Raw genomic sequence first — 21,958 nt, forward strand, 5'->3', positions numbered from 1 at the left:
AATGTCATCCTCTAGTGAAGAGACTAAGGAGGCAGATCTGGATCCCGGTTGGGCTCAGCTGCTTGAGCACGAAGCCTTGGATAATTTCACTGATGAATACCCTTACTTGTGAAGGGGGACATACCCCTTACTTGGCAGTGCCACTCTGAAGGGTGCTGTTATTCTTATAAACGAGGAGCTATCTTATGCACAGAGAGTTTATGTTGCATATTGAGATCTAAAGCACGTGGGAGATTTAAATGGAGTATGAGCGTGTTAAATTGCTTAAGTCATGTAGGACTCTTTGGGAGCCCATGGACTGTAGCCCACCAGGCTCCTCTGTCCTTGGGATTCTCCAGGCAAGAATACTGAAGTGGGTTGCCATTTCCTTCTCCAGGGATCTTCCTGACCCAGGGATCAAAGTGTCTCCTATGTCTCCTGCATTGTTAGGCAGGTTCTTTACCACTGAACCACCTGGGAAGCCCTTAAGTGGAGTATGATCTCTAAAGATACTGAGTCACTATGTTGAACACTTGAAACTAATGTAACACTATAGATGATCTGTACTTAAAGCAGGTAGGTGGAAGGATTTAGATAGCAAAGACCAATTCCAATTGAGTGACACCTCTTCTTTACTTCTGTGGTGGGGAGAAGGGCAGCCAGAAGGAAAGGAGACTTTCTCGGCTGACAATGCTGAGAGCTTTGGGCAGGCCTGGCATTTTATGTTTTCTTCCTCCCTCTCCAGCTGTGTTTTCTCTGAACACTGCTCAGAGAGGAGCCAGAAGGAGGAGGGCAGAAGAGCTGTCATAATTTCTTAAAGCCATGTCCGAGGTAAGGAAATATTTCTTCTCTTAATGCCTTGTTTTTTCAGATTTTACATGGACATTTTGCTTTTCTTCTGAAATTCCCCACTCTACTGAAGTTCCATTCATTCAGTGACCTGGTCCTCATGTTTTCCAATCTGGTGAAAGGAGATTTCCCCCCCACCACCACCCGCAAAGCGCAGCAAGCTTTTTCCCCCCCTCAGACACAATTTCATCTTCTATTCAAGAAACAGTTTAGCACTTGCTGTGGGTGAGGTGTTCAGTTGGGAGGTCTTAAGAGGCCAAAATACACTCTTTGGTGGAATATGAAAATCTTTGCTGGAGGGACTTGATTCATTGAGGTCAAAGTGGGTGTTAAGATGTGATCAGCAGTTTTGAGCTTTTCCACAGACCTGAGTTTGAGAGTAGACAGGGACTGCTGGGGAAGTCTTAGCTGTGGTACAGGACAGGGTCTCTTGCTCAGGGTGGTTTTGAGGAGTGGGATTTGCTGTGTCTTGAGTATTAAAGAGTGGGTCAGCTAGGCAGGAGCTTTCTTCAGGCACTGGGTGAGCATTAATGAGTAGGACTCCATGGGAGTAATGAGATATCCTGAGTTAGCATCAGGCCACAGACCGAATATTCTGCATCATTCTGTGAAGGTTAGTACAGTTAATATGGAAAACTGCAGGACATTTTTTGAAAAAGGAGACTGATAGGAGGGAATATTGGATATACATTAAAAACTGGCTGCTTACATCTGTAATAACAAAATCAGTAAATAATATAGAATGGGGGCCAGAGAAGCCAAAAGATCAGCACATAACGTCCACAAACAACTACAGGTACAAAGGGAAAATACTTACTCACCCACTGAGCATATAGTTATTAAAGACTGACTGTATATTAAGTGCTGGCAACACTGTGGTTAAAAAAATAGATACTGTCTTCAGGGAATTTACTACTAGTTTATTGTATGATAGTGTAATGGTATTTTAAATCAGAGGAGAAGGGCTGGATGTTCACTTGAAATTTTTTTCTTCCTCATACTTTGAGGCTAAAAACATTCTCTAGATTAAATACAAAAAATAAAACCACAAACTGCTACATCTTTGTCTTGTTTTATATCACACAGAGCAGCACTGTGACGATTGGTGGCAGAGATGCTTTGTTTGCACGGCCCAGCACCGTGGCAGCTAGCCACGTGTACGGACTCGTGTGACTGAAGGACTGAATTTTAAAACGTTAATTGATTTAAATAACCACGTGTGGCTACGAGCTAGTCTATTTAGACACCAGAGTTCTAGGTTCATAAAATGATAAAGCCAGAAAGAAAATTATGAGTAACCTCGTTTTCTGAGACACTGTTTTCCGAATGAGGAAAGAGAGGCCAAGGAAGGAGGGAAGTGCAGACGTCACTGTTGGTGACTGTCAGAGGCAGCAGGCTGTACTCCTGAGGGTCAGCACCGGATGCCGTGAGAAGGGTGGCGGGACAGTGAAGGGCTCCTGGGGGCAGAGTGCTCGGGGTCCTGGAGCACGTCACTTCTCCACGGAATGAGGTCCTGTGTCCTTCCCTTGCTTCTCACGTCCCACACAGCCCAGCTCCCGGCGCTCAGACCTCATTTCCTCCCGTCTTCACTGCTGTCTGCTCCAGTCGCGCTGGTCGGCTTGCTGTCCCTCAAACGTTCCAAGCTCCTCTCTATTTCTGAACGTTTGCATTTGCTCCTTCCTCATCTGTTAACTCTCTTCCCCTAGAGGATGGCCTGGCTAGCTCTCCCACTTTATGTAGACTGTTGTTCAAATCTCAGCTCATTTTTAAGATTTTATCTTTATCTTACATGAAAGTGAAAGTTAGTCACTCAGTCGTGTCTGGCTCTTTGTGACCCCATGGACTGTAGCCCCGGAGAAGGGAATGGCAACCCACTCCAGTGTTCTTGCCTGGAGAGTCCCGTGGACAGAGGAGCTGGTGGGCTGCCGTCTATGGGGTCACAGAGTTGGACACGACTGAAGCGACTTAGCAGGAGTAGGAGCGGGACTGTGCCCGCCAGGCTCCTCCGTCCACGGGGTTCTCCAGGCAAGAACACTGGAGTGGGTCGCCTTTTCCTTCTCCCGGGATCTTCCCGACCCAGGGATCGAACTCGTGTCTCCTATATTGGCCACCTGGGAAGCCTCTTATAAAACAGTATGTTTTATTTTTTCTCTATTCTCACAGACAGGCTATTTATTACTCTTTTAGTGGCCACTTTAGGATAATATGTATCCGTTACTTCCTACTGTAATGATCATCTTTCTTCCCTCTGTAATCTTCCTTCTGTAGTTGGTACTTTTGCTACTTTCTCAACAAGGTAACTCCCCTATATCATCAGTAGCAGATGTTATATTTAGTTATTGTTTCGGGGCTCTGAGTTTCTTCCTGTGCTACAGTGCTTCCATTTTCCTTTTATTTTTCATTTTGTTCCATTTTCCTTCTACCTGAAAAACTTATTAGTATTTCTTTGACTACAGGTCAAAACTTCAGTCCCAACCTGATTTTTTTTTTTTTTCATTACGTCCTTTTCTGACTAGGCCAGAATAGTGTAATTTAAACTTTTTTCTGATGTTAAGTTGGGAAATCCTAGTCTTAATGGAGAGAAGAACTTTTAGGAATATATTTTAAGACAACAACTAGAGACCTTTGTAACATCATAGTGAAAAATTAAGACTGACATAATTGAAAATAATCAAGGGGTTAGTAAATCAGATATGGCTGATTTACATTATGTATTGATAATAATATGATTCTAACAAGAGTGATGTTATCAGTAAATGAATACGTAATCATAGATATGTCTGTGTAAGGGAACGTGAACAAATACATACTGTGCATTTTGACTGCTTATAGGAGATAGGTAGATGTTGGGGGTTAGGACTTCTGAGTTTTTAACTTAGAAAGGGGAAAAAAAACACTGGGTAGAAATACCAGGTGCTATTTTCTTTCTTTCAAAAATTTTTTTTTATTCTACATAATCTTGCCATCAGAGTAGCCTAGGCTGCAAGTTTTTCCCTTTCAAGTCTTTGAACGCATCTTTCCAGTCCCTTCTGTCCTGCAGTGTTTCTGTAGAGAAGTCACCTGAGAGCCACATGGGGGTGTCCTTGTAACTAACTCTCTGTTCTTCTCTTGCTGCTGTGAGAATCCTGTCTTTCACTTTCGTATTTGTGGGAGAAGGTGGGCTTCATGTCTTGCTACTCTGCCATCTTGATGGCTCTCTCCAGACATTATTTCCTGGGCTTCTTTAATAAGGTGACAAAATGGTATAAGATTCCTGTTTTATAGAATCAAAATAAAGACATTTGAAAAGTATTCAGATCTCATTGGGTAAGAGGAAAATGATCGTCGGGTCATCAAAACCCAGAATCCATTTGTGTGTGTGTGCAAGTAAAAAAAACATAAGAACTTTACCTGGCAAAACCTGCCTGGCCTCTACTACAGAAAACATGGTGTGTGGAACACTTTTTTTTGCACACAGTTTTAAAGAGTGTATTGAAGTGGTTGAATTTTAATAGAATTTATGATTGATGGTGCCCAGTCCTATCTAGCACAAGTTTCATCTTTTAAACCCAACCCGTGTTGCCTTCCTTGAAGCCTTCACCCACTTCCCAGATTTCCCTTTGTTAAGAAGTGGTTTTTGAGGTTGAAGCACGTAAGATGGAAGCTGAGAACGTAACTGATGTCTCGTGGTGTCCTTTCACTTCACTTGTAGCTTCCTTAACGTTTTTGTCCATTACTCAGACAGTTACTCATATACTGACTCATTTTTTTTCTTCCCATTAAAAATGTTTCCGTGTAGCATCCCTGATAGGCTTAAATGCATCTTCAGTAAGGGTATTACTACTCTGTCAGGAGGCACGTTAATAGGAGTGACATTCATATTTGACGACCCCTCCAGCCAGGACACATCCAGAACTTACCCCGATGGGGTCCTGGACGCTGATGCAGGGCGGGCGTCCCCTCCCTCCTGGACTGTGGGGAGGATGGCCGCCCGTGGGGCTCCCTACAGCCGCTGTTCACCAGCCAGCGTGGAAGGATTCCAGTATCTGACAGGTTGGCTCAGCTGTTTGGGCGTGTGCCGTTGAGGGCAGCTGCATGTCAGTTCAGCTTAAGGGTAGGTTTTGCTCTGAATGTGCCAAACCTGTAAAGCACGTACCAGATCATACAGCCAAAAAAAATTAAGTCTGGAGCAGACTTACATTAGGAAGAATCTGTATTTTCTTAATTTGGGGAAGCAGACTAGGTCTCATTTCATGTTACAAAGATCCTTAATTTAACCATGGTATTTGAGAGCTATGTGGGAACATTTCAGCAACTCTTGTTCACACAACCCAGGTGTGCACAACTGGGTGTGTTTCTCTAGTGAGAGCTGTAGGTGTTTTGTGATGCACTGCATTATCACGTTTGAAATGCTCCCTATTTAACTTAATAGTGGTTAAAATTACTATTACTTTGTCTTTTAGGGGGTATGGTAAGTTAACAACTGTCTTTAAAACGTAGTGATGTTATCAAGAGCTGTTATGTAATCTTTTGTTGTTCCTGATTGTTCTCTGTAATGGCATACATTTAAGTTATATTTTTGCAAAATCACCATAAAACTTCTTTACTGCTTTTATTACATTTCTATGTAATTTTAGAGTACCAATACAGTGAGCATCAAATATATTTTTATATATACCTAATTGATACAGCTGGAACACTGATCATTCAGTTGCATAATTTGGGAAAAAGCACATAAAAATTGAGCCTAACCCCTGTTTCTGCCTCCTCCTCGAGGCCTTTTTTCACTGCTCCAGTCTGTCCTGATTTTCCACACTGAGAAATGCTCTAGCATGTAGTTTGAGTACTGAATTATTTCACATTTGATTGTTTACAGTGTTCTGTTCTTGCCAATTTTCACTTGTATCTTTTCTCCATCAGTACAGTCTCTGAAATTGTGTACTTTCCATGACAGAGTATCAAGACTAAGCACAGAGAAGTCATGTTGCACAGACCCCAAGATCCTGACAGGAAATTTCACTATATGCAGTATTTCTAAGAACACAGGCCATTTAACTTTTTAAACTATACTCATGTGAGGGTAAGAACACCAGTCGAGCAGGAACGTGTCTGTGTCATTTCAGGATCTGGTGACATTTAGGGACGTGGCTGTCAATTTCTCGCAAGAGGAGTGGGAATGGCTGAACCCTGCTCAGAGGAGTCTGTACAGGACGGTGATGCTGGACAACTACAGGAGCCTGGTATCGCTGGGTGAGGAGGTCTCCCTGTAAGGCGGAATCCGCACGGAGGCTGCTTTCCAGTGCCACGTTTGGGGAGCCTCTGCTGCACCTCACTACTGCTCCCCCAGATGAGTGTAGCTCTGTGGAGTTGGCAGCTTGGTTGGATGTTCATGCAGCTTCGTCTCCCCACCCCCAGAACTCGTCACCTCGCCCTCAGCTCCCTCCCCTTCCCAGTGACCAAGCAGCTTGATCTGACTGATGGGCCTGGCTAATGCCCCTTTTTATTTCTTGTGAGCAGGCGTTTCGGTTTCTAAGCCGGATGTGATCTCATTACTGGAGCAAGGAAAAGAGCCCTGGATGGTGAAGGAGGAGGGGCCGAGGGGAGCATGCCCTGGTGAGTGAGCAAGACCCAGGGCTGGAGAGGCCCCTGCCAGGAAAAGCTCAGCTAGTCTGAAAAGTCCAGCTCCTAACTGATGCTTCCTGGGTAGCGTCAAAGGGCTCCAGGCCTGGGAAGAGACAGAGGTGTCTCTGGCCTGAGCTCCCCAACTAAACTCTCCTCGGATTCACTCTCTCACACAGTACTGTCCTCTCAGATAACCTCTTCCTGTTCTCTGGATCCAAATGTCACAGCGTCTCCTTGTCTTTGCTTTTCAGTTTTACACAAGTTGCTCCAATCCTGTGTTTAAACATCTAGATGCAGTAATGCATTTTTTTTTCCTTTTCACTCATTCATTCCTTTTAGACTGAAGGACTGATTCATTTATTTATTCACTTAATCTCTTACCAAGATTCAGGTTTCTACTTTGAGAAAATCATTCTATTAAATTTTTAGGATTATTCTGACGTTTATAAACCATAAAAGGAAAAATACTTCTGGTAGTATTTTCTTCAAGTCTGGGTAACTGGAAGGTGATAGCATTTAACAGAAACAAGTCAAAAGGAAGAACAGGTTTGTAGAAGAAAAGATGAATTTGACTTAGGACAGTAAGAGAATTATCTGATGGGAAGATTTCCTAGTGAAGAAGTGCAGCATACCACTGGAGGGAAGTGGAGGCTAGGAAAACAGTCTGATTAGATGTTAGTGTGAAGGAATGAGGTCAGCAGTCTTAAAGTTTGGAAGAAAAACTCTTTACCAGGGCCTCTGTAGGGAAGTAGACCTTTGGTAGCTTTCTCAGTGTCCTCTGGTAAGTGGCCTCCTGATAGCTTCCTCCTTGGGTTAAATTATATAAATTTTAATTTTTCTAGATAGTTATCAGGTTTATTTCCATGAACCTGAGCATAATAATTGCTTACAATTCTTTTTGTTTTGTACTGTAGTATAAAATATCCTATTTTAATTTCTTATTTTATATAGCTAATTTTTTTAGTTGTTAGGTTGCTACTCATGAATCAGTTTTGCTTATTTATTTTTAAATTCCAGCTTTTGGCTATATCTGTTAATATAAAATATAGCTTCATCATTCTCCCTTTTTCTAATTCTCTATTTTGTTTTTCTTTTTACTAATTCCTTAGATTTACTTTGTTTCCATTTGTTGGAAAATGCTAAAAAACTGAAAAAAGCTTAAACTATTATTTCATTGTCTCTTAATTCACTAATGAAATTATTAGAGGTTTTAATTTCTTAATATAGTTTCAGCTGTATTTGATATTTAGTAGTTTTATTTCCATTTCCTAGACAACTTTTCTTTTAATTCCCATTTACATAACAGTTTGTTTAACAAAGTTTTCTGGTTTTACTGTATTTTGATCAAATTGTTCTATCATATTTGATCAGGATAGCAGTTACTACTAATTCTATTTTCTAACGAGTTGAGGATTTTATATGACCTAATATATAGCTTTTTTTTTTTTTTAACTATTCTATAGGTTCCAAGTTAGAGTATTTTCAGTGTAAATGCTTGTTACATGACTTTTACTTGATGTCACTAAAGTCTGTCTTTACTTAGTCTTTGTTTCCATCCATAATTTTTCTTAACTTTATAAGACAGTAAATTGCATTTATGTAAATTACAGTGTGATGAGTTCTGACAGCTGTCTACATCCATGAAACCATCACTGTAATGAAGACACAAAATGTTTCCATCACCCCAGAAGCTAGCTTGTGCCTTTCTGCAGTCCATTCTTCTCCACTCTGGCTCCAAATGAACCTTTGTTGTTTTAGATTAGTTTGCATTTAAACTAAATGGAATCATACTATTTGGTTTACTTCACCATCAAAATTTATTTTGAAAATCACACTGTTGCACGTGTGAGTGATTTACCCTTTTTGTTGCTGAGTGTCAGTCTAGCGTGCAGACGGTCCACACCTCTGTTTTGCCACTCACCTACTGATGCACCTTTGGGTTGTTTGCAGTGTGGGCAATATGAAGTGGTCACGTACAGGACTTTGTGGGGACATACATTTTCATTTCTCTTAGGTAAATATCTAAAAGTGGAGAAACGGGTGGGGGTTGTGGGAGGAAGGCTCAAGAGGGAGGGGATACATGCACACATGTAGTCGTACTTTGCTGTACAGCAGAAGCTAACACAACACAGGAAAGGGATTAAAAAAATTTTTTTAATACCAGCTTAAAAAAAAGTAGAAAAACTGAGTCATATGACAGGAATATGTATCACTTTAGTTCTCCAAGTAGATGGTATTTTCATTCCCTTCAGCATTTGTAGTAGAGTTCGTGTGCTCCATATCCTTACCATATCTTCTGAAGTTATTTTTTATTTAAAATGATTTTATTGAAGTACAGCTGATTACAGTGCTGTGTTGATTTCTGCTGTACAGCAGAGCGGCTCAGGGGTCCGCACGTGTCGCTCCCTGTGCTCCACAGGGGGCCTGGTTTGCCATCCTGTATGACAGTCTGCAGCCCTAGTCCCAAACTCCAGATCCTCCCCTCCCCAGCCCTCCTCCCCCTGGGCAACCACAGTGTGTTCTCTGTATGAGTCTGTGGCTGTTTTTCAGATACACAGTTGCTCCAGTGCCCTTTTTTAAAAGACTTTCCCTTCCCCATTATATTGTCTTTTTGGTATCTTTGTTGAAAATCAGTTGACCATGTATGTGTGGGTTAAGTTCTGAACTCTGTTCTTTTCCATTGATCTATGTATGTCTGTCCTTTCACCAGTACCAGACTGTCCTGATTACTATAGCTTTATAGTAAATTCTGACACCAGTTGAATTTGTAAAATCACTTTGACTATTTTAATAGGTCATTTGCATTTCCATATAAATTCTAGAATGAAGTTGAGCATTTCTACCTAAAAATCCTGCTGGGGTTTTGTTTGGGATTGTGTTGAATCTATGTATCAATTTAGAGGGAACTAATATCATTGTTTTATCATTGACATCCTAATATCATTGTTTTCCAATTCCTGAAATTTAGCCATTTTTTACAGTCTTAGTTCTATTAGCAGTATTTTGTCATATCCAGTGTAGTGGCTTCTTATAATTATTATATTTATATATCTATATAGAAAGAGATACAGTTTTATGGATATAAGATACATAATTTTTTAGATATAAGTTTTTTCCAGTAATGTGTGCATGTGTGATCAGTCGTCTCTGACTCTTTGCGACCCTATGGACTATACAGTCCATGGAATTCTCCAGGCCAGAATACTGGAGTGGAGAGCTGTTCACTTCTCCAGGGGATCTTCCCAACCCAGGGATTGAATCCAGGTCTCCTGCATTGCAGGCAGATTCTTTACCAGCTGAGCAACCAGGGAAACCATGAAAAGTAATGTTATCTGCAGATACAACTTTATTTCTTATTGAAATAGCTAGGATTTCTTGTACTGTTGAATAGCATTGGTTAAGAGCAAATATACTTGCACTGTTCTCAATCTTAAGGGGAAATGTATTCACTCTTTCACCATTAAGTTGTTACAGATATTTCTTAGATGCCCTTTATCAGCTTGAGGAAGTTCCTTTCTAGTCCTACTTTGCTGAGAATTTTTATAATAAACATGTTAAATTTAGTGAAATACTTCTATACTGATTGAAACAATCATATGATTTCTATCTTTAATCTGTTAATGTGGTGAATTATACTGATTTTCATATATGAAACCAACCTTGCATTTGTGGGATGAACTCCACTTGGTCAGGATTATGCTTTCATATTTTCCTGGATTTTATTTGCTATAATTTTGTATCATTTTACATTTATGTTTCTGTGCTACATTGCTTTTGTAAATCATAATAGGAAGTCTGATTTTACTACAGATAAGGTGAGAAACCACTGGAAAGTCTTGAACAGAGTAATAGGTGATTTGATTTAGGAGTGGAAAAGATAAGGCAAATAAAGGCCTATGGCAGATTAATAAAACCAACAATTTGAAACAAACTTATTTCAATATGAAGGCATCTTAGCTTGAGTATCAGCTGAAAATTTACACTTGGGTGGAACATATCACACAGAAAATGATACTCAGGAAGACTATTTTCAGACTGCTCAAGTTTAACCATAGAGTTTTATATATCTAGCCTGTGGCAATTAATAGGGTTCCCTGGTGGCTCAAGACAGTAAAGAATCCGCCTGCAATGCAGGAGACGCAGGTTCAGTCCCAGGGTCGGAAGATCACCTGGAAAAGGAAATGGCAGCCCACTCCAGTATTCTTGCCTGGAGAATCTCATGGACAGAGGAGCCTGGCGGCCTACAGTCCGTGGGGTAGCGAAGAGTTACACACAACTGAATGACTAACACTTTCATGGCAATTAATGACACCTGGTGTGTTTTGGGATGTGGGGATCTAATAGATTTTTTTTTTAGCCACATTGACATGAAGTTTTCTTTTTTAAAGCTAACGAACTTACCTTGAATGCAGGCTAACCTGAGGCAAGAGAGGAAGGGTGTTTGCAGACTTATATTAATATATATATATAATAATTGTGATTTTCTGATGGGTTACCTTAATAGTTATGCATGAGGTATTTTCTTAATAAATTTTCCTACATTTTCATTCTTTATAATCTCATTGTTAGACTGCATTTAACAGCTATTACATTCTTGAACTTATGTATGTAGTTCATTTACCAGTTTGTGTTTTAGAAGTTCTTTTCTAATGCATAGATACAAAAGATGTTTGTTTTCTTGCTATCTTGTAGGTTGGGAGTATACATTTAAAAATAAGGAATTTCCATCAAAGCAAGTTATTTATGAAGAATCATCCAAAGTAATGATGATGGGAAGAAGCCGTCTTAGTTATAACCTCAACTGCTCCAGTTGGAGAGGAGACTCTAAAAGTAAGGACTGGTTTAAGAACCAGTTGGGAACTCAGGAGGTACATGCTAGTCAGCTGATCGTCACTCATAGAGAAATCCTAAATGAGGATCACAGTAATGAATATACTAAGTCCTGGCAAACTTTCCATCAGGATACAATCTTTGATATAAAGCAGAAACGTAATAAGCATGAGCCACAAAAGAGAAGTTACCGGAAGAAACCTATCGAAATGAAACGTAAGAAAGTCTATGTAGAAAAGAAACTCTTGAAGTGTAATGAATGTGAGAAGGTGTTCAACCAGAGCTCATCTCTCACTCTTCATCAGAGAATTCATACTGGAGAGAAGCCCTACGCATGTGTCGAATGTGGGAAAACTTTCAGTCAGAGTGCAAACCTAGCTCAACATAAGAGAATCCACACTGGAGAGAAACCCTATGAGTGTAAGGAATGCAGGAAAGCCTTCAGCCAGAATGCCCACCTTGCTCAACACCAGAGAGTTCACACTGGAGAGAAACCTTATCAGTGTAAAGAGTGTAAAAAGGCCTTCAGCCAGATTGCACACCTGACTCAACACCAGAGAGTTCATACTGGAGAGAGACCTTTTGAATGTATCGAGTGTGGAAAGGCCTTTAGTAATGGTTCATTTCTTGCTCAGCATCAGAGAATTCACACCGGAGAGAAACCTTATGTATGTCATGTGTGTGCGAAAGCCTTTAGCCATCGTGGATACCTAATTGTACATCAGAGGATTCATACAGGAGAGAGACCCTATGAATGTAAGGAATGTAGGAAAACCTTCAGCCAGTATGCACACCTTGCTCAACACCAGAGGGTTCATACTGGAGAGAAACCTTATGAATGTAAAGTATGTAGGAAAGCCTTCAGCCAGATCGCATACCTTGATCAACATCAGAGGGTTCACACTGGAGAGAAACCCTATGAATGTATTGAATGTGGGAAGGCCTTTAGCAACAGTTCGTCACTTGCACAACATCAGAGAAGTCATACTGGAGAGAAACCTTACATGTGTAAGGAATGTAGGAAAACGTTTAGCCAGAATGCAGGCCTTGCTCAGCATCAGCGAATTCATACTGGAGAGAAACCTTATGAATGTAACATTTGTGGGAAAGCCTTTAGCTACAGTGGGTCTCTAACTCTACATCAGAGAATTCATACTGGAGAGAGACCCTATGAGTGTAAGGACTGCAGGAAATCTTTCAGGCAGCGAGCACACCTTGCTCATCATGAGAGAATCCACACTATGGAGTCATTCTTGACTCTTTCCTCCCCCTCAGCCTCTATGTCCAGTCAGCTGCCAAGACCTGTAGGTTTTATCTCCTAAATATGCCTTGAATCTGACTCCATTAATCCATTTCCATTCTATTAATGTTTGTCCAATACACAATAATCTATTTGACACAGACGATGGGAAGGGCTTTCTAACCCACCCCCCTGTATTTACCATTTCCTGTTAGTAATCCATATTGCAGTCAAACTTGTATTTCAAGAGTCTGACCATATCACTTCTTCATTAAAACCCTTCACTGGCATCCCATAGGGCTTAGGGCAAGGTGCACATTGCTCAAAATAGTCTAAAAGACCCCTGCCCCCAGTACCTTGTCCCACTTTACATTTCAGAGTCCCATTTCATGTGACCATCTCATTCCTGGGCTACTTACCAAAATTCAGAATTCATATTGCAGCAACAACTAGATCAGGGTTCCAGTTCTTACTGTTCCATTTTCTAGCCCTCTAGTTGTGGAGAAACATTTTGTCCCTTGTAAGCATCTTGTCTTTTTATTTCTATTACAGAAATAATAATGGTACTACCTCAAAAGTTAATGGGAGGATTAAATGAGATAATGCATGTAAATTGCTCAGCACAGTGCCTAGCATAATCAATAAACATTAATGTAAAATAAAAAGATAACTGTATACAAAGAAGACCTGATCATCTTAGCAGTGATTATCGGTGAAATAACAAAACAGCTCAAGACCCAGGAGACTAAAGACTTTTGAGTAGAAAGAGCAGCCCTTGTTCTGAAGCTGAGTGGAAAGGGCATCCAACACAGTAGAGTTAATGCTGGAGTTCATGATGATAGAGTTAAGATGGTTGCTTCTGTTTCAGTACAAACAAGGAAATATGATTTTGTTGATAAGAAAAATTAACTTCATTATATATTCAACACTTTTAAGAAACCAGATGTTAAACATCAATTGTAATAAGTAAAATTTACTGAGATGTATTCGTCATTTACATTTAGACAAAGGCAATATAGTCCTCAAAAGACAGAAAAGTTTAAAAGATCAATAACCAAAGAAGATTAGAAAACAAAATTTTACTCACCGTTCCTAATTCCAGGTAGATGAATCATGTTAAATCCATGTCATTTAAATAGAAAAGGTGTTAGTTTCTAAGCTGTAATTCCAAGACCAGAGGGAAAAGAAATCAAAACTATAAGTCAAAACTCATAAACATGTTTGATTTGTGTGAAATTTAAAATAAGTACCTTTAGATGGGCATTTGTTTTCCACTTTTCCACAGTTCAAACTACTGCCTGTTGTCTTACATCTGACTTGTTTTACACTTTATTACTTCCTGACTCCTGAAGGCTTCGTGCAATCAGTGCTGGAACCAATTCTCATGTGACTATAAGTACAAAGAAAATGAGTAAAGTTTAATGGAGGATGAGAAGAACAGACATTTTATCCTTCTGTAGGGGAAGATTCAGTATTATACAGATGTTAGTAAGCCCCAAATTAATCTATTGATTCTTTGTACCTAACAGAATCCTAAGAATTCAAGGCCTGAAACATCGTGTTTATCAACACAAACACACAACAGACATACACATAAAGGAAACATAATAAAGGTGAAAGCTCACTGTAGTAGCTTAACAGTATTGGTACATGAGATTCTGCTCAGTTATTTTTGTACAAAACAACTGTCTCATTCTTTTATCCAAATGCAAAACAGAGTCATTAGAGGACACCATACATCATCATGGAAAACAATCTCCCTAAATACAACATGAGATCCAGAAACCACACACATGGATTCTTGACTATATAAAAACGTTAATGAGCTTTTATATAGTCAAAGATAGTACAAAAGGTTTTTAAACATTAGAATTTGAAAACATTAGTAAAATATGTTTAACCTATGAGATTCATATCCTTAACATGTAAGTACTCCTGCAAATCATTTAGAAAATGACACCTCTTCCCTTATGGGTAAGGGGTATAAAGAGATAACTGATGAAAATGATAAGTACCGACTCTCAAAAGGATCAGAATACAAGCTAAACAAGTGAACTACCATCTTTCAATACCGGATTGATAAAATTTGCACTGCAGAAGCACAGGAGAGGAGGTACTTCTATGTACTGATGTAAAGGTGACTTGTCAGTATCAGAATTTTCAAGGCTTTCTTTTGCAATTAAACACGAGTTTACCCTACCATATCCTATAACAGATAAAAGGTATCAGAAAAGAATCAAATTTTGTTAAAAACAAAAGGGAAAAAAGTGCTTATTCATGAAATGTAGCAGAAACAGCTGTGACTTGAAATGTCTGCCTGATGGATTTCACTAATGGCAAGTCAAGTCTGTCCAAAGGTCCCTAGAGAAGCTCATGCTCTAAGTTAGCTTGTGTAGAGGCTGGAGGTAACAATGACAAGACAGTTTATATGATTTTTTATGTGAAAGTTATGTTAGTATCCCTACCAAAGCTTTCCCATTGCACTCGTCTGTAAGTAAAGTAAATTGGATCCGTCTTTTACACCATTCAGAAAGATTAGTTCTAGGTGAATAAAATCCTAAATGTTAAAGTATTGGGAGAAAACATAATAGGATATGCCTATGACTTTGCTGTTGGATACATCTTCCTAAACTAGACAAAAACGAAAGCCACAAAGTAAAGATTAATGAACAACTTGATTGTATCAAAAGTTGTTCGGTCAGTAAGTCTTGTCCAACTCTTTGCAATCCCATGGACTGCAGCATGCTTTTAAAAAGACAAAAGAAACTGAATGGGGAAAAGCTGTAATAAAATACTAAAGGAAGGATGTAAGAATAACTATAAATAGGTAAAGGACAACCAAGGGAGAATAAAAATGAACAAAGGATAATAATGGGTAAGTCAGAAGAAATGCAGACCGCTGACACTGAGTCCCCGCTTAGCCTTGCTAGTAGTAAGAGATGCAAATTTAAATAATCTAATTTTAAAAACCTGGCAGTTGTATAGAGAAATAACTACTCTTATCAGTACCACTTTGGAAGCAATGAAGTTGTTAAAACATTAATCCCTTCAGAGGGCAGTATGGTTAGTACATGAAACTGAGAGCTATTTAAATTTCCATCAATACAGAAATACTGGCACTAGTTTAAAAGGATGGACTGGTAATATAAGGATTTGACTAAAAGGCACTGATTAAAAATTTGCAGATTAATAAGAGACTATATATTTAAAATATATTTCTAATACATTTCTATAACTGCAAATACACAGAAATAAGTCCTGAACAGACATATCCAATTTGTGTTTTGCGGAGGGACCTGGAATTGGACATTCTGGTCAAGAGGGTAGATTTATCATTATCTGTAATGTTTTAAATAAGAATGTTGTCATTAAAACTATGAAAAAATTCAGTGAACTTGCGGAGAACTACAGCAACTAGAATGAGAGTTGGTATCTTAAGTTGAAACCTTTCCTGGAATTTGAAGACTCTCATCATCTCTCCAGCCCTTCCCAGGCACACTGAAATCCCAGTAAATCACTTCATTCAGCGGAACAGATCTGTAGTGAGAATAACCAAAGTCCTACTGTCTACCTAGGAGAATCAAACAGTATCATTCTCAAATGTGAACAGACAGCTGAGGATTATCACAGATGATGGAAGAGTATCAGCATGATGAGGACTAAGAGACAGACTAAACCTGGAGCAGGTGAAGTTATAGAATGAGAATAAAAATGTACATTTGAGACTGGAATAGATGTTACACTTTTAAAGCAAATATGAGAAGCTACCAAAAAGAAGACAACTCCTAAAAAAAAAAATTACTGTTATAAAAGAAAGTTTCAAAGAAAGTTGGGGAAATTCTTCCATTTCATAAATTTGGAAGAAAAAGGGACTTCGAAGTCTAGTAGAAGGCCCATCTAGTTAATATGAGTTCCACCACACATACACACACACACAAATAATTATAATAGAGAAAATAAGAATGTGTCAAATGATTAAGAATCTAAACTGAAGAAAGTTATGAATTCTCAGCTAGGAATAGCTCACTTGAATGTTGGGCAGGCTGAACTGGCAAAAACCATATTATAATAGAAAAAAATTTTAAAAAACACCCAGAAATATGCTTGTGGAATTCTGTAACACTAAAGAGGACACTATCCTAAAAGCTTTAAAAAAATGTGAATTTCTCCTAATAAAGAATAATGATCGAGATAGCATTAGCCTTCCCTCAGGTGAGCAATATTAGATTGTAGAATACAGAACAGCAGCTTCCAACTTAGGACTTGAAACTGCTTTGAATCTAGAGGTTTATACTGGAACAGTAGCGAAACATGAGGCCAAATACTGATATTCTGTATATACAGTTTGCTTCAGTTTACTTCCACTTGTCTTTCAATAGGGCAGTGAATGATTAGCTTTAGCAAAATCTGGATGGAAAAGGGAAAAAACAGAATCTAACCTAGTAAAGTGGTGTTGAGGGTGACTAGGATGATCACTGTAAAAATCAGACCAAATTTCTGGTAGGCTAGATATCCAGGGAGTCAGTAAGAGAAACTTCAGGGAGAAAGGAAGGGATGGGTTACATTAAATAGAAAACACAGAGTTTGAGGATTTCTGTAATATGGTGAAAACAAACATTCGTCAGAAGGACGACGGACAATTATTGGCTTGGGGAAAAAACAAAGGAGAAGCCATACCAGATACCATGGTCCTAATATAAAGCAAGCCCCATAAAATGTGACATGACTTTGGAAACAGAATATGGGAAAAAAAAATTTAAGTGAGTACTGGGATCGTAACACTGGACTTGTAGAGGAGGAAATGTAATCTTCAACAATGCTTGGCTCTGACTCTTACGAGAATATTTATACAGTGATAATGATCTAATGCTATTTTATTTCCAGCTTTAAAATAGACAAATCCCTTAAGTCTCTGTATATGTGTGCATGTATGTGTATAACAGACCCCATGGACTGGACTGTATCATCCATGGAATTCTCCAGGCCAGAATACTGGGGTGGGTAGCCTTTCCATTCTCCAGGGTATCTTCCCAACCCAGGGATCAAACCCAGGTCTCCTGCATTGCGGTGGATTCTTTACCAGCTGAGCCACAGGGAAGCCCCTTATTTCCAGCTTTAAAATAGACAAATCACTGAAGTCTGTGTGTGTGTATGTATGTGTATATATTATATATATATATACACACACACAGTGTAATATCTATTTAATAACATAAAGGCAAAATACAGCTGATAGACTGGATGGTGGGAGGCTGACAGGGAAGTAAGTGCTTGAAGCAAGGATAAGGGGCAGTATGCTCATGGTATATGGAGAGGATTCAGGAGATCTGTCTAAAGTCGATAGAAGAAATGTAGGTTAGTTGTATTTGAAGTTAAAACACATCAGAGGAGCTATTATAAGCCACTTGGTGGGATGAATTAAATCCTTACCTTTCATGAAGACTCGGGGAGTATATAAAGTTAGTAAATTTACAAATAAAAGCAACTGTAATCAGGACTCTGATAGAAACCCAATTCAAATCAGGAAAAAGCTGATTTATTAGCTCCTATAAATGAAAGATGCAGAGCAGGTATGTCGCAGCCTCAGGTACGCCGGACTTGGTGCTCAGGCTCATCAGATTCGTAGCTCACAGCTGTGCTTTCACTCGTTTCATCTCTGGCAGGCGAAATCAGTAAGATAGTTGGAAAACTCCTAAATATTTGAATATAACTAGCTGCTGTCTATGGGGTCGCACAGAGTCGGACACAACTGACACGACTTAGCAGCAGCAGCACAATTTTTAGTAACCCACAGGTTAAAAGAAAAGGCAAAATAGAAAGCATTTTGGATTGAAACTTGTAACAGCATATCAAAATACATGGAAAGCAGCTGACACATTACTTAGAAGGAAACATCACTAAATTGTAAAATAAAGCTCTCAATGGCTTTAATCTCACCTTTATCAGATTAGAAGATGAAGAGCAATGAAATCCAAAGGTAGCATAATAATGGAAATAAAGAATAGAAATCAATAGGAAACAAATATAAAAGGTCAATAAACCCAATATATCTTCAGACAACATGAAAGAAAATATTCCAGTTACAAATACCTGGAATGACAGAGATGACATCACTACAGTTATTAAGCAGATGATAAGGGAATACTGTGAACCTTACGCCAAAAAATCTGACCACTTAGATAAAATGGAAAAACTTTCCTGAAAGATTCAAACTGCCAATCTTACTCAACCTCTTTAAACTTATTGTTTCATCCTTTGTCAGGTGCTTTTTATAAAGGAATAAATGTTTGATTTCTTGATATATCTGCCACAGCAATAGATCCAGTTTCCTATAGCAAATTTTATAACTTTCATGAAATAAATCCAAGGTTAACCTCACCTTTTAGGATCTTATTATAAATAATGAAGCATGCAAGGTAGATGAGCTTTTGTCTATTAGCAAAGATCATTAAAATCACAGTCAAAAAGTGTCAACAGAAGAATTAACTATCTTGCAAAATTAACTTGCATTCCTGGTATCTTGCAAACACATTTGAAGGAATATAGGACTGGGGGCTTCCCTGGTGGCTCAGTAGTAAAGAATCCACCTGCAAATGCAGGAGACACAGGTTTGGTCCCTGATCCAGGAAGATCCCACATGAAGTCGAACAACTAAACCCGTGCGCCACAACTCCTGAGCCTGTGCTCTAAAGCCCGGGAGTCTCAACTCTGAACTCATGCCCTAGAGCCCTTGCTCCACAGCAAGAGAAGCCGCCCCAATGAGAAACCCCACGCACCACAACTAGAGACTAGGCCCTGCTCGCCGCAATCAGAGGAAAGTCCTGCAGCAACAAAGACTCAGCACAATCATAAATAAAATTATATAAAAATATAGATTTATTTTTAAAGTATAGGACTCATCTTATTTGAGAATCCCTTAGATTGAAAGGAGATCAAACTAGTCAATTCTAAAGGAAATCAGTCCTGAAATTCATTGAAAGGACTGATGCTGAAGCTGAAGCTCCACTACTTTGGTCACCTGATGGGAAGAGCTGACTCACTGGAAAAGACCCTGATGCTGGGAAAGATTGAAGGCAGGAGGAGAAGGGGACGACAGAGGATGAGATGGTTGGATGGCATCACCGACTCGATGGACAGGAGTTTGAGCAAACTCTGGGAATTGGTGATGGACAGGAGGCCTGGCGTGCTGCAGTCCATGGGGTGACAAAGAGTCAGACACGATTCAGTGACTGAACTGAACTGATAGGAAACAATTAAAAATAAGTGCACAATCTGCCTTGACTTTTCGCAAAGAGCTCCTCATTCTCTTCTAAATGATTTAAAATTCATTCCATTTTTTGGCAATGTGGCAGAAGTACTGGGAATCAAACATAATGGGGCAGCAAGAGGTCAACTTGGCACAAGATCGTCAAGCCAATGTCAAAGGAAGTAGGTTCTGCTTCGTGAGGAGTCGGCGGCTGAGGGGAAGGTGGGCTTGGTCCTCGAGGTGGGGCGGCCTGAGGTTGGGGGAGACTGAGATGCAGGAGCAGTGGAGGCGTCTGCACTTTAAGAAGTTAAATAACACAAGTTCTTGAATTTAAAATCAGTTGGTAAATTCGGGGACTTTCTCATTTCTGATCTGTTACCTCTTGCCCAGATTGCCTGAATTTTTTTACATATGAGTCTGAGGAAAAACTGCCTGTTCTTTGTTCTTTTTCTGCCTTCTATTGGGTTAACTAAGGATTTATTATTCCATTTTATTTGATTAATTGCTTACATCTCTTTAAAAAATGTTTTAGTGGCTACTCTTAAGGTTATAATCGACATCTCTAATTAACCAGAATATATCTTCAAGTAGCATTAACAAGGTATTACACGATGTTTCCTAATCTCTCCCATCCTTTGTTTCTGTATCTACACTTACACTGCCATAGCATACTGCTGTTGATGGCTGTCTTCCAGATGTTTAGATAAGCCTAAAGTTAAGAAAAATTATCTTACCTTCATTTATTCCACTTCTAGATCTTTGTGCATATCCGAGTATATGCTATGTTTCACATCCCTTCTGCTTAAAGAACCTCATTTAACATTTCTTTTAGAGTAGGGTCTTCTGGCAATGTATTTTCTGTTTTTCTTTCTTTGAGAGTCATTTCTCTATCAATTCTGAAAAATATTTTTATGAAAAATTTCAGAGAGACAGTCCCCCCCTCCCCATTTTGTTCCTGTGTAATGTCTTAACAAAATCTTTCCTGGTATTAAGCTTTATAGATTTATGTTCTGTTGTCATTATCCATTATTTATTCAGATATTTCTTATCAGTCATTTTCTCTGCTTCTTCTGGGATTCCACTATGTTATGTGTGGAGACAACAGATCTTTCCCCACAGCTCTTGGGCGATCTATTCTTTGCTGTCACTCCTACCCTCCTTAGTGTTCCAGTTTGGCTACTTTTTATTGACTTACCTTCAAGTTCAGTTATTCTTTCCTTGGCTGCGTCAAGTATCCCTATGAGCCTGTTGAAGGTTTTGTTCATCTCTGTTCATTTTTTATTATTTCCATTTGATTCTCACAGTTCCATCTCTCTGACCAAATGACTCATCTAATTTGCCTGTTAAACACATTTTTCATTAGAGCCTTTACTGTATTACTCACAGTTGTTTAAAATTCTGTGTCAGGGAGTCTGGTTCCATTTCTTGATTGCTTTTGTCTCTTGGTGGTGGGTGTTGCTTTTTCTTGTAGCTTTGTAAAAATTACTTTTGACTAAACTCCATGTATCTTGCATTGGACAGTAGAAACAGAAGTAAATAGATTTTAATCCTTAGAAATGGCCATGCCATTTTTTCTGTGAAGCCTTTCATGTTGTCATTAATATAAAAACTGGAGGTTTAAGGTTGCTTGTTGCTATGACCACCCTAAGTTCATCACAGCCTTCAAAATTCACTAGCGATTCCTTAAAGTGAGGGCTTGTTTTTCACAGATTTATCTCAGTGTCTGGGTGACCTTCGAATTTAGGTGTTCCCTTTTGACTATGCCTTAAGAAAAAATCCAGCTAAACTAAGGTTATTTTCATTCATTCAGTATTACTGTTTACTACTTACTTTGCGCCAGTCACTGTACTAAATGCTAGAACTTGTAACTCCCCTAATACCTCACAACCCTCTGCCATTAGTTTGTACATCTGTACTTTCTCTGTTGCCTTCAACAGCCTCCCAACATTTGTGTGCCTAGTAAAAATCTATTCTGCCATTAATACGATCAGTCACCAAAAGTGATCAATCACCATGGAGTTCACCATCCTTGACATTACTTGCATACCTTATACGCTTCCATATTTAAATAGTCTGAATTCCCTAAACTGCAAGTGCCTGCAGGCAAGAACAGTGTCTTATTAGTACACATAACATGTTTTAGGTTTATGACCATTGATTTGGAACCAACATCTAGGGCAGATTGGCAGAGGACTTAACAAAGTAGAGGGGTG

General features: G+C 39.1%; 1 protein-coding gene across 1 annotated transcript; it reads left to right on the forward strand.

Moving 5' to 3' along the window:
* The first annotated feature begins 445 nt into the window (after positions 1-445).
* Positions 446-15,885, forward strand: LOC105001452 (zinc finger protein 583). The gene is made up of 4 exons (XM_010857724.1): positions 446-810; positions 5,931-6,057; positions 6,325-6,420; positions 11,122-15,885. The coding sequence occupies exons 1-4, from the start codon at positions 802-804 to the stop codon at positions 12,579-12,581; spliced, it is 1,692 nt and encodes a 563-aa protein (XP_010856026.1). The 5' UTR covers positions 446-801; the 3' UTR covers positions 12,582-15,885.
* The last annotated feature ends 6,073 nt before the right edge of the window (positions 15,886-21,958 follow it).

This window comes from Bison bison, unplaced genomic scaffold, assembly GCF_000754665.1.
Source record: "Bison bison bison isolate TAMUID 2011002044 unplaced genomic scaffold, Bison_UMD1.0 scf7180017864383, whole genome shotgun sequence".
NCBI lineage: Eukaryota > Metazoa > Chordata > Mammalia > Artiodactyla > Bovidae > Bison > Bison bison.